General features: G+C 41.9%; 1 protein-coding gene across 1 annotated transcript in view; it reads right to left on the reverse strand.

Annotated features, from left to right (window-relative positions):
- Positions 1–13700, reverse strand: part of CBL (Cbl proto-oncogene) — a 348147-nt gene that overhangs the window by 157166 nt on the left and 177281 nt on the right. The window contains exons 7-10 of the mRNA XM_078682180.1: positions 4554–4641; positions 4212–4343; positions 2990–3199; positions 2602–2727 (exon numbers count right to left, since the gene is read on the reverse strand). Of these exons, the coding sequence (XP_078538306.1) occupies positions 2602–2727; positions 2990–3199; positions 4212–4343; positions 4554–4641 (556 nt within the window). The remainder of the gene's footprint in view (positions 1–2601; positions 2728–2989; positions 3200–4211; positions 4344–4553; positions 4642–13700) is intronic.

The following is a 13700-nucleotide window of genomic DNA, read 5'->3' on the forward strand; positions in this document are numbered from 1 at the left end:
AATTGGTCTGAGTTCAGTCTTTGAGTGTGTTACATCATTCGCTACCTGAGTGTGTACAACAAATGCTTAACACTACCCTCTGATAAAGCCTTACTGCTTGCCAACACTACCACAAATAGAGAGTAAAGTGCCATCTACTTTTACCTCTGCCTACCTTTGGGGTTCCACTGGGCTCTGTGCACACTATACCTCATTTTGGTACAGTATATACCGAGCCAGCTTCCTACACTGCATCACAACGCCTGCTGTGCACAGATGAAGATCTAGTGCAATAGGAACTGCAGGACTGCCCACAAAAGTGTTGGAGCCTTGGCCTGCACCCAACTTCACTGCGCAAGACAGGGGGCCATGAATAATGAAAAATGACTACTGTGGGTATGAAACATGACCTATAGGCCAGGCCCTCTGGGGGTTGGTCCACTTCGCAGGAACTCTTGAATATAGTATATGATCAAAAATGTGATAAAAAGCCCCCAGAATTCTACCAAAAAAAATAAATTTTAAAGTGAAGTTATGGTTTGCTTTGGTTAATACCGGAACAAACATTTAAAAAACCTCAAAGTCTGTGCACTTATGGTAATGCAGCAGAATCAAAAATGCACTTAAATTTGCAAATTATGTTTAAGAGCACAATCTCGAAATTGCACAATAGCCATGCATACTGCAACTCTAACATGAAATGCAGAAAATACATACACACAAACATATGTATATATCTTGCATAGTGGCATAATGTGTAGTTATGGTTCAGACTTTGGCACCATTGAAAAATCGGTCTTAATTTGCCTGTAACTTTTGAGAAGATAGACTTCTAGGTGGCAATCTATTAACTGCGCTAAAATTCAGCATGCCACGTTTGTGAAGATCTGTCCACAAGAAAAACAAGCATTTGCAATGCAATAGGTCTCGCATATACGAGAGTTTGAGCTATTGACATTGCAAATAACAATGCCTTTTATTTTTGTTTTCGTGCTAAAAACAGAAATAAAAGGCATTGTCAATTACAATGCCAATAGCTTTAACTCGTGTAACTGCGGACCTTCTGCATTGCAAATGCTTGTTTTATTAATGCGAGGGGCGCGAGACGGTGATTGCTGAACCGACAGCACAGAAGCAAAGGCGGACATTCATCCCTCATGGTAGATAAGAGGCAGCCCAGAGGGTCTCTGCATCTGCTGTCACATGTGCACCCCTTGTAGGAACCCGGTGTTCAAGGGTCGAGTTTTCAAACGCGCTACATTGTTTAATCCGGATTCTGTGCCTTTCTCTGGTCTGGGCAGAGTGCACAGGATTACATATTATCAGAAAGCAAGGCCTTGTGCCTGCACAGGCCTCTGACTGAGGCACACACCCAGTATCCAGAACCGGAAGAGAATGAGACCTCAGAGACAGTAAGGGAACAAACTCAAACAGACGCTGTGAGAAAGCACGAGGCGTGGTAACGCGTCGCAAGTTGGCGCGTGCACAACTGCAGTCCTCTGACTTGTTCAGCAAGGAAGCAGAAGGAGTGTTAACGCGGTGCAAGCTGCCGTGTGCACATCTCCTGTCCTGCGAGTTGTGGTAACGCCGCCGTACGCTTGCACAACTGCAGTCCTTTGTACGCGTGCACATGTCCTGTTCCCTTTCCAAAGCCAAGCCGACAACAATAGATCTTGCTAGCGACAGCGCTACGTCGCTAGGTGAGACCTAAAAAGGAGTTTTGTGAGGGAGGGCAACCTGGGGGAAGAATTAAGTGCTTTCTTATCTTAGCTCCAATAGGAATAATTGTCTCACACCTACAGCTCAAACCACTTAACAGGTTCAGGAAAAACTGGGCATGAAAGCGGAACTTTACTTAGAAAGTGTACTTTAAATTGTTTGGTGCAAATCTTTTCCATCGTTTCAGTTTGTAGATCTGTCATGACTCGCAACACCAGTCATTCACATTTTGAAACTTTTCCCCAAATGTGAATGGCGGCAGAGGAGCTCCCCAAAAATATTACACCCATGTTTAAACTCGAGTCAGCACTGACTAAAGGTTTTTTGCTGTAAAAACATTTACCACGGCCATAGGGAGCACCATTAGAATTGCTCAAGCGCACGGGGTGCTGAGGCACCGAGGCATGGAACAATTTGCATTAAATGACCTCCCCCCAAAAACTGTCTCAAAGCAAGTGAACTGAAACTTTAAAGGAAATTTCAATCAACAGGTAAGCATTTTTAGGTGCAGCAAAACACAACCATTCTGAGCTGAAAATATAAATGTTCTGCCCGAAAAAAAGAGGAAAAAATAATGGAAGACAGGAATATTTTCTTATTTAAGAAAATAACACGTGGGAACTAGAATTTCCCATTTAAAAAACACATGGGAAAATTAATTTACCATAAAAAAGGGCAACACAGCCTGCAGCGGGAGTTGAACATTAGCGATAGTTTGGGTATTAACTTAACCCCACATAGTAAGTCCTGCGAGACAACAAAAATTGGGACATGTACCTCGAAATATACGAGTCAAGGGTAGAGATGATCAAACTTTATAGGGTACAATACTCCTTAAATAAAGGTATTCAATCACAGCATTTGTAACAGACTCAACTGCACAGATGATCCTAGACGCCTTACCTTTGAAGTGGTGCCTGGGCTAGAGGCTCCAAGGGGATTGGGTGCGCGGTGGGGCGGAAGATCCAGTCGTGGTGGAACCGGGGGAAGAGAAGGAGCCATGGACAACGGGGATGGTGGACGTTCCACCTACCAGGGAAGATAAAGCCATGGATTAACAAGGACGCACATGGAAATACAAATTCTACGTGGTTTTATCTTGAAAGAAAATCAAAATATACAAAAATGAACAACTCATAGTCAAGAATAGTCAAACATTTATCACACTTGAGTGACTTAAAACCTACAGAGTATATTTTTATGCACTGTGCCTCTGCCATGGTCCTTACTCACCTAGAACCTGTGGGCCCCATAACCTGCCGTCATGATATGCTAGGCAATTGGTAATTACCTTTGAACCGGCCAACTCTTTCATCACAAAGAGTGAGTCGTCCACACGATCATCGTCGTCATCGTCGTAGCTGGGAGAATGAGCACCTTCTGCACAGTGCCGCAACAGTGCAGCCATGCCTCCACCTCGGGGATCGAAGGGGTCCACAACAATGGGCTCAGTTCCTTTAATTTCACACCGGCAAAATGGACAGCCCTGGCCCTCAGACTCCTACAGTGTGAAAAGAATATGCACATGTAAATAAAAGAACCAATTCCCAGGTTTCTGAAGAAAGCGCCAGGCTTTTTTTTTTTTTAACAGAATTGATAAACATTTTACTGCATTTAAATAAACGAGTTTCAGCAATGACAGTCTTGAAAAGCAGGGTTCCACAATCCTTTCGGACTGATTAAGCACACACATGCACAGGGGTTCTTCCCACTCCTGGAAGACGCCCTGCACCGCCTTGGAAGAAGCTGCCATTTAGGATCCCCTGGGAGTTGATGTGCTTTACACGAGATCTACCACGGATGTGTTTTACATAAGATCTACCAAGAGGTCCATCCAACGTCAGCCACGACAAGTAGTGGACAAACGACTGCTCCTTTCCAAAGACGCACAGCTGAGACCCTCTCCAATGGGTGCTTCACAGAAGGGTTTCACACATTCAACTAGCAAGTACACAGTTCAAGCCCAAACTCACCCAATGATTATTTACTGTAAGTACAAGTAATTAGATATGCGAGCCACCGCTGGCATTACAATATTTGGCATCGACATTACTGATGATGGCAAGGCAGGCACAAACTGGAAACCAAGACAGGTGGATACACTGAAGACCTAGGCAGAAAGGAACTGCTTAAATGCATCTGTCTGTTCATAAAATGCAAAGACTAAAATACATTTACACATGCCCAACACAAGGGGGACTTTGCTATACATGCTTTGTGAGTGAAAGTCTTGCTAGCCTTGCAGAAACTTCAAACATTTCCTGTAAGCTGTGGGAAACAGGGCAAAGAGCATATGACAGCAGTACAGCGCACAGTACCTGCCAGGAAAAATGCAAGAAAGGTGAGACCTCAAATCAAAACACAACAGGGCACAGTACCTGTGAGGTGGAAAGGCAGATAAGGACACTATAGTATTGAACATGTCAGGAGGTAGAGCAGGAAGAGCATTAGACTTGAAAGGCAGAACCCAGCAAGGATATGCAGGCATGAAACATCTGTACAATACACAGTACCTGCCAGGAAGTAAGACAGGAGGTGCACATGAGGTGACCACAAGGTTCGATCTTCACATCTTTGTCATTCTCGGCGCAGATCTTGCAGAGCTGGAACGTGGAGCCCATCTCACAGTACAACTCATATTGTTCCTGTGACAAAACAAGTCAGTCAGTTGTGAGTAAACATTTGCATAAAGCCACAGAGTCTGTTACAAAAGAGTATGGTCAATTGACACATCAGCAGGCTAGTAAACAACCCCACACAATACAGGGCACATTTTCACCCTTATTCGTTTTTTCACCTTGGCACGGTCTTCTTTTTGAGTCGAATGAGTGCAGGGCTCATTAGAGGTTGCTCACCTGTGTCACTTTAATGTGGTCCTGGGGTGTTGGCTCACACAGGCCAGTCAGGTCCGGGTTTTGATTTCGCCCATCTGGATAAAGGTAACTGTAAAAATTGTTGACACAGAAGACACAAAGTTAAATTCCGCCACTGCGTACATTTCTCAACACCTTCTAAATCTTTTGGAATAAACAAGTAAACTTTGTGTTCAACTGATCAATAATTTAAACAATCAACTCCCCCTCTTAATGTGCCTTTCGTGTGATAACACTTCAAGCCACAAATATTAATATATGGGCGCATGGGTTTCTCACACTGAGAAGCCAGACACGTGGACGCAATCGTAGGCCCTGCAGTGCTCCACTAACCTCATCAACATGAAACAGCAGTAGGGAGAACAAAGCACAACAGTAAAACAACCCCAGTAAAAATATTCTTCAGCGCAGAGCAAAGACTGCAGATGTCAGGTGAAAACAGATATTCTTCAGAATATGCATCAAGGCTTCCTAGAACCTACTCGAGACTGCCTTCTGGCTTTCAGAACATGCCACAGACCAAACAAACAAGTTACTTACCTTTGGTGGAGCACTTTCTGGTAGATATTCTAACCGCAAATTCCTCACTTTCAGAATATCCCCAGGCAACAGACTGGATCTGGTAGATTTTTCAGCACAGCCTCTGCGCATCAGCAGGTGGTGCCGCGCGCCTCTGCATCAACTCTACTCTGCCCTGGAAGGGACTACTGAAGCAGCACATAGGCCCTACCCAAGCGCATGGACGTTAGCTTTTTCTCTGGACAAAGAGCCCACAAATCAATTATGCGTGCAGATATCTACTTTGGGACCTTTTTAGATGGAAAAGTTAATTCCACAGAATAGGGAGGTGGGAGGGCGATGAGGAATCTAAGATTAGAAAGAGTATCAACAAGAAGTAACCTACCTGGTGAATAGTCGATCTGTAGGTTCCTCACCTGTAGAGTAATACCAAACCTCAGACTAGATTCAGAAGCTTTGAAAGCTCTTACTTCGCTGGTGGATTTGTATTGGTGTTGGAAGTGGCATCAGATGACGTCACCGAATCCCTATATCGCCCATCCTCGGTGCAATAACGTCAGTTTCAATGCAGTTTTTTTTCCAGTTTTCCAAGTGAGTCAACAGTCACTTGGATATAGTTGTGCAGTACCAAAACTGACTTTATTTTTTAACTCTCCCTATAACACATCCATCAAACCGGGTGACAGTCTGCAGGTAGATAGTGTATCCACTAGAAAGATTGCTACTACAGTTATTAACTTTTTATTCTGATTGATACTTCTACCTGCAGAATCCTCACTTGTAGAATAGATTCCAAAGCAATAGCCTGTCAGAAGGAAGGTTGATTAGATGAGGAAATCCTGCAGAACGGATCAGGTGGTGTATACATCTCTACGTGTTTCAGAATCAAAGTAGTAATGCTTGGTGAAGGTGAAAGGAACACCCACATTGCAGCTTTTCAAATTTCTGGCACTGGAACTCTTCTAGTAAAAGTAGTAGTCGTCGATTTAGCTCTGGTGGAATAGGGCCTGATCACTTCCGGAGGGTCCTTTCTGTCCAAAACATAACAAGTCTTATTGCAGAGGTTGATGCACCCGGACAAGGTCCTTTTCTGCACTGCATTGCCTGTTTTTTGGCTCCACAGTAGCCAAAGAGCAGAGGGTTAAATAGCCATATGGGCTTGGTGCGATCCAGGTAGCAATTTGCTGAAAGCCTAGGATCCAACCTGTGCAACCATTCCTCCTCCTTCGGGGGATATGGATGATGGGCTGACTGAGGTGAAAGTGAGCCACAATTTTTGGAAGGAAAGCAGCCTTGGTTCGCGACACCAATTAGTCAGGATAAAAGGTGGTGAAGGGAGGGCAAGAACTAAGAGCTTGCAACGTCAACATTCTTACAGGACAACTACGCAGGAGCTCAAACGCAGTCCCCATTAGGAAAGGTCAAACTAGTTTAAGATCCCATTGGGGAAGAACAAAGGGATACAGATTTTCTTCAAGCCTTTCGGAAAAACATCACAATTGGGAACTTGAACAAGAAGGCTGGTTTGGAAGACAGAAGAAGACAGACAATGCTCCTTCATTATATCCTTAATCGCGTACCCCTACAATTGGGGTGCCGTCCCCCGGTCACTTGCCTATATCTCTTTATGATAGGGTTTAAGCTGTTTATCCATATATTTCACCATACCATTTTGTTGCTTTTGAATCTGTAAACTTTTATTTCATTCGTTTACTTTTGCACTTTCTTTTGTTTTCGTAATATATATACTCATTTACAATACTTCCAATGCATTTTGGCTTTTATCAAAAGCCTTTATCAGGGAATTATTTCTACAACACAAAAAAATGCATTCATTTATACACGAGGCGATTTGTTAATAGTGTGCATACTATTCATCATTCTATTGTATGAGATACATTAACAGTCATCTAAATCAATACATTAATCTCATCGTGGATTAATAGCTAGTAACTTGCTTCTCATTTCTAATTGTACTCCTCTATTGCAAATCCTATTGGGTTTTCAATTTTGTATAACACGATTAGCGTGGTCAAAAAATTGATAGTAACAAAACCTCCTAGATCAATAACCTATACTGCAAATCTCCCAGTGCCCTTTACGGAAACATCTCCCCAACTTACTTTGACTGCGTGTAACAGCGTGTTCCCCTCTGTTTGTGTGTCTGTGAGTTTCTGGTAATCCTTCCCGGCGCGTACTTGTATACAAGCGTGTCGGGTTAGCGTCTTAACGGCCAAAACGTGCCTACGTACACAATTGACATAAACAATGGACTCAAGTGATAGGCGCCATCTTAGCGGTGCCAAAACTCTGTTGTTTATGTTAGGGACTGAAGGTGATTAAAGTTAAATGATAAAATTAAATAAAAAGTGAACTGAAGTGTAAAAAGTTCCCAAGATGATTTGTATATAGAAAATGCTCTGATTAGCAATCGGGTAATGTGCCTTGATTCTCTTCGATATCTAATATCTAAAGTTATATGCAGTATGCCCTATTACTCGTTATGAAAGATACATCAACAGAATTAGTGGACACGATATGCATTTGACCCTTAATGAGCTGAACCTCTTGAAAGGGGGAAAAACATATTGACTTCAGTTGACTAAACCTCCTAATGAGGGAAACAAAAAACGTCCAATGTTATTAAAGATAACAACTGAATTCTACCCTATCATTCATTCCGTGCGGTTTGAGGGTCTCAAGGAAATAAATCCAAGAGTTGTCCCTTTTTTTTTAAAAATAATTGTTGGTTAATGTCCATTCCATCAAAGTTCTGAACCTCCTCCACAATTACAAAACGCAATTGACTGACTGTATGCGATTTTTCCATTAGGTGGCTTGCTACATTCGATTTTATTGTTTTATTCCTTATGTTTGATTTATGTTCGTTTATTCTTGTCTTTATTTTTCTTGCTGTCTTTCCAACATATCCATAGCCGCACGGGCACTTCAATAGATAAATTACATTTTTCGTATCACATGGGGCTGATACCTTCAATTTGATGTTATTTTCTTTCCTGGGATGTGTTATTGTTGTTCCTCTTAATATGTTGTTACAATTATTACAGTTGTAACATGGCTTCGTTTCATCATATTGTTTCTTTTCCTGTATGTTGTTGGTTTTAAGAATTTCTCCTAAATTTCTCGCTCTTTGGTAAGCAAATATAGGCTTTTCCACGAAACAATTGTTGAAATCTGTCTCTTGTGTTAGTATTGGCCAGTGTTTTAGTATGATGTTTTTAAATACTTTGCTTTTGGTGGAGAATTTGGATACTGTTACCATTCTAGTTTTTGGTGTTTTGTTGCTTTGGATGAGTAGTTGTTCTCTTGTCATTTGTTCGCATCTTTGTTTGGCTGCTGCCAGTGTTTTCATGGGGTACCCCCTTTCCTTGAATCTATTTTCCATTTCCATGATGCTTGCTGTCGCTTTAGCTGGTGTTGACACTATACGTTTTACCCTAATCATTTGTGAAAAAGGTAGATGATTTTTTAGACTTCCCTGGTGAAAACGTTTGTAATGAAATACATTATTTCTATCAGTGGGTTTACGAAAGAGATCTGTCGTAAATCCTTGTGATGTTTTTGTAATTTCTACATCCAAACAATTAATCGTTGTGTTCTGTATTTCCCATGTGAATTGGATACGTTCATCTCTTTGGTTTAATTCTTTTATGGCTTGAGTTAATGTTAATATGGGTCCATCCCATACTAGGAAAAGATAGTCAATGAAGCGTAAGAGCATTTGGATAGGTTTCTTCCACGGTTCTTGAGTTAGTATATTTTCTTTTTCAAACTGTGACATAAATAAATTTGCATAGGCTGGAGCTGCCAAATTTCCCATGCTTGTGCCTGTGAGTTGTTGGAAGTACTGTTCCTTCCATTTAAAGTAGCTATGGTGTAACGTGAATTCCAATAGTTGCATTATTAACACCTGCATGTCGATGTTTAAATCTGATTGTAAGAGTGCATTTTCAACTGCTTCTATTCCTTTGTTGTGTGGTATGGAGGTATATAAAGCCCTCACATCCATAGTGCACAATATCAATCTTTCTTCGTTAGTAGTATCCACTTGTTGTAATTTGTTTTGCAGGTCCGTTGTATCCTTAACAAATGTGGCCATTTGTGTTACACTAGGTTGTAAATATTTGTCTATAAATTGACCCACCGGTTGGTGCATGCTCCCTACATTAGACACTATCGGTCTAAACGGCGGATTCTTGAGGTCCTTATGAATTTTGGGAACCATATAAATGGTTGGACTTTTAGGATGTTGTGGCAGCAAGAATTTTCTTGTGCGATCATCTATGATTCCATTGCTGTAAGCTTGATCTATAATTAAGGTTAGATGCTTGCTGAATTCATCCCTCGGGTTGGTTTCCAATTTCATGTAGGTAGTAGTGTCCGCTAGATGGGTCTCTACTGCTTGTTCATATTGTGTAGTATTCATGATGACTGTAGCTCCTCCTCTATCTGCTTTTTGGCAGATTATGTTTGGATTTTCCGCTATTGATTTAAGGATTCCCCTTTCTTTTTGTGTTAAGTTAGGTTTCCTGGGATTTTTAGTGTAATTTAGTTTAGACAAATCAGATTTCACTAGATTTTCAAATAAGTCTATGGTTTTGTGCCCTATTGGTGGCATGTAGGTACTTCGTGTTGTTAATCCTCTTAATTGATCCTCTTTTTCTTGTTCTTTAGGTGGGAGTACATTGTCAAAAAAATGTCTTAGTTTGATTTTTCTGGTTAATTTAAACAGGCTAACTTCCAATTCCAATATGGTGGTATTTGTAGTTGGTACATACGTTAATCCTTTTTGCAAAGTATTAAGCTCTATCTGTGTTAACAGTGTATCTGATATGTTTATCACCAAACTATTAGGATCTACGTTACTTTTTTGGGTTTGTCCTTCTTTGTTGTGGTACTCCGGGTGTTTGGTCCTTTTTCTATTGCTCCTCCTGGGTCTGCCCTTTCTAAAGGGCTTACTTCTAAAAAAGGCTCCGTGCTTGTGTGTGCTTGTTCACTCGATTGTTGTTGGCCTGTTAGTTGTTGTTTTTCTATTCTTTGTCTAGATGGTCCTTCCCTTGGTTTGCTTGACGTGTCACTCCCCGACGATGATGTGTCAGTTTGTTGTTTATCAGGTCTTGTTTGACGTCTCCGGGCGTATACCTCCGCCCATGTATAGACCTTCCCTAATTTGTAATCAACCGTATCCCTACGGAATTTTCTTATTTTACGTTCATTCACTTCCTGTGAGTGTTTTGTCAGTTGTATGTTAATATCATTCAAGACTTTCATCCAGTCTTCAGTCGACAGAGTTAGTGAGCTCTGTTGTTACTGTGACAATCTCCTTTGACAGTTCATCCAAAATATTAGACAGCTCTTCAATGATAAGGAGGATTAAATCTAACAAACACTTATTAAGGATAGCGTACCATCTTTCTTTGAATCGCTGTGAATTTTTACATAGGGATGGTTTTAAAGCAATCCTCGCGGGTTGCGCTGAACTCTATGGTATTTTATCAATGTAGTCACGTGTAATCTTTGATTTATCTCCCTCTTAGATAGGTAAATCAATTGCCTTATATTTTGTTCTTTGTTGCGGTGTGATGTAGGCTCAGTCGTATCCTCGTGTATAAGGGCATATATTTTTGAGGCCTCCTCCGTTGAGAAGGCTAGAGTATCCGCCCGTTGATCTGTTATACTGGTTATTTCCTCAAAGTTCATGTTTGTCGTGTTTATTGATTAGGCGTGCTCAGTGGGTGATTCGGTGGAATAAATATTAATCTACCTTTATTATATCCCCCATCTTATGAATAACTAATCCATGGTCATAATGGCAGTCATATTCACAAATGTATGTTATCTTTCTATGGTTAAGAGAGTAAAATAGCGACTGACCAGGAACTAGAAAGAAAAATATATATATACCGTATGAAAAAAGTAATTTCCTGAACTGAATGGAAGTAGCGATAGGAGTTAAAAGGTAACTTACCCTTTCCCTGTACTGGTGGAAACACAGCGTAGGCTTCTCCTTCATGTCTCCTGGTTTTGGAAAGCTGTAAATGCTCATACAGATGGCTAACTCTCCGACACTGCGTTCCTCACTAATGTAAGTGTGAAATACTATGCAAGGGGACAGGGTGCCATATTTATTTTTTAAAAGACCACGGTGAAGGAGGAAAAACATCTTCATTATCTTAGAGTGGTGTGCAACATCGTGAAGTGAAAACCTCTTCTCAATATAGAGCTGAAACTGTACTTTGATGAAGTAATTAATAGCAGACAATATCTGAGAAAACCTTGGGAACTCCAAAACAGAAGAGCATCCACTCTGTGCGTTCTAAGCACTGGCTAACAGATTGAACCGGGGTTCTTCCCACTCCTGGAAGACGCCCTGCACCGCCTTTGAAGAATCTGCCATTTAGGATCCCCTGGGAGTTGCCTCAGTTTGCCCGACCGGGCATTTAAAGATCCTGCTTGGTGGTGTACGATCAGGAAACTGAGAAATGCCATGACGATTCAGCCAGTTCCAGAGGCACAGGGCCTCCTGGTAGAGGGTTCAGGACCCACCCAGCCCTGTTTGTTGCAATACCTAATAGCACTTGTGTTGAGGAAATGAATCAGCCTTCTGGATCCAGGGTAGATAGAACCTGGGACAGCCTAAAGTGGATAGAGTTAGCCCAGGGAAAAACTAACCCATTGGTTGAGGTTCCCCTGAGGGTCATTCTTACCCACTAGTGTATGCCAGTTATAAATGTGGCGACTGTGGGCACCCGTCTCAGAATACTCCTGGACTTGTGGATAATCAGAAGAGGACTGGCCTTTGTCTGATACCTGAGAAAAGCCCTAAATGACTTTACCTCCTCTACCTCTTCGTACCCAGGACAAAAAAGTGGACTCCAAGGTTCATCAGGCTGACCTCTTTCAAGTTACAGGGATGCAAAAAGTTACAAGAGGCCATTCCTGCAACTGCCCAGCTAATCTGTGGCGACTGGGCTCTGCTTGGCACCCTGTGAGTCTAAGTGCATCCGCTGAGCAGGCTCTAGAGGTAGACTACTCCTGTGGTGGACTGGGAATTAAAGGACTAAAGTCAGAAGGAAAAATCTTTGAGCAGGACAATCATGGTTAGTGTACCCGACCCGCGCTCTATCGCAGTCCGTGTTAAACTGTGTCTAGGTCCTGGACATCCACATCCATTGACTATCATTGCCACTTTGTGCTTCTTGGTGCTATTTTTACTTAAAACTTTTTTTAAAAAAATCACATTTTCCCTTACTGGATTTTGTCATTTTGTTTATTAAACTTTATTCTTTTTTTTTTTTTTTATTTGTTTTGGGATTTTTATTGTTCAGCATTTCAACTTCATTACTGTTTTAGTACTGCAGAAATACTTTGCACATTGCCTCCAAGTTAAGTGTCTGTTCTTGACCATATCTAAAGGAAGGTAGAGCTCAGGTTAATTTGGCGACTAACGGTTCAACCTGACAAAGGTTGTGGTTATTACTTCAGTTGGGTACTTACCACCAACAACTTATAAATATCTTATAAGGGCCAAGTAGGAGTGCATATCAAAAGGCACAATTGGGTGCTGCCAGACAGCTGGTTTCAATCCAGAGAACGCTTAGCCATGCATGCCTTCGGAGGAGAATGCTAGAGCTGGCTTTCCAAGAGCCAGTCAGCTAATTACAGGGCGTACCTAATGTTGCGGCTAGAGATATATCTCCCCACTTCTTATACTCATCGGGAAGGTGTTCTATAAGTACTGTCACGGTTTGACAGCACCTCAATAAGAAAGCCGTCCACATCCTCGATCCCATGGACTTTGACCATGGGATGGTCCGCCACATGCTAGATGACTGCATGGTAGGAGGTGATATCATCAGATGGAAATGGTTTAACTGGGTAAAGTTCTAAGGAATGCTAATGCTGGGGGAAATCAACATTGTAAAACTTGACAAGAGTTGTCTCAATCATCTGTATGGAATGTCTCATTGTAGAAGTTTAGAAGACCTGCAGGATCAGGCTCTGAACTGGTTGTAAAGGGGACATGGACTGATGGAGGACTTTCCTGTCATGGCCTAGTCTTATTAGGGATTGGGAAGGTTTAGAGTTCCCCAGATAATGTCTCTTAAATGTGATTTGATACTTTTTTACATGGGGTTGGCCTAGTGGTGTAGTGTGTGGTGGATGTGCCCTGTCACATGGGCTATGTAGACTTGCATCTGCCTCTGGTCAGACTGTTCTCCTTGGTCTTCTAGTGGAGCGGGGTCACTTGGCATCAAGGCCAGTGGAGGCATATAGCTTGATTTCAGAGTCTACCTTAAGTCCATGGTGGGCAGTTTTGAGTTTGGGTCTTTATTCAAGTACATCTCAAAACTGTTTCCTGCCCAGAGCAGTGGATCACCTCTATGGCGAATCTAGAGGCAAAGTCTACTGGGGAAGCCAGGTGTAATTTCTGTGCTGGTCTGAAATTCACAGGGGGGGCTGTAGAAGGAGCATCTCCAAAGCTGGATTCATTAGAGGAAAAGTACTCTGGATTTTGCTCCCTCATTCCTGGGTAAACTAGAGAGTCCTTCCCTTTCTTCATCGAAGTGAGTTTGACGCTGGTTGTGG

Source organism: Lissotriton helveticus, chromosome 3_1 (assembly GCF_964261635.1).
Source record: "Lissotriton helveticus chromosome 3_1, aLisHel1.1, whole genome shotgun sequence".
NCBI classification, from domain to species: domain Eukaryota; kingdom Metazoa; phylum Chordata; class Amphibia; order Caudata; family Salamandridae; genus Lissotriton; species Lissotriton helveticus.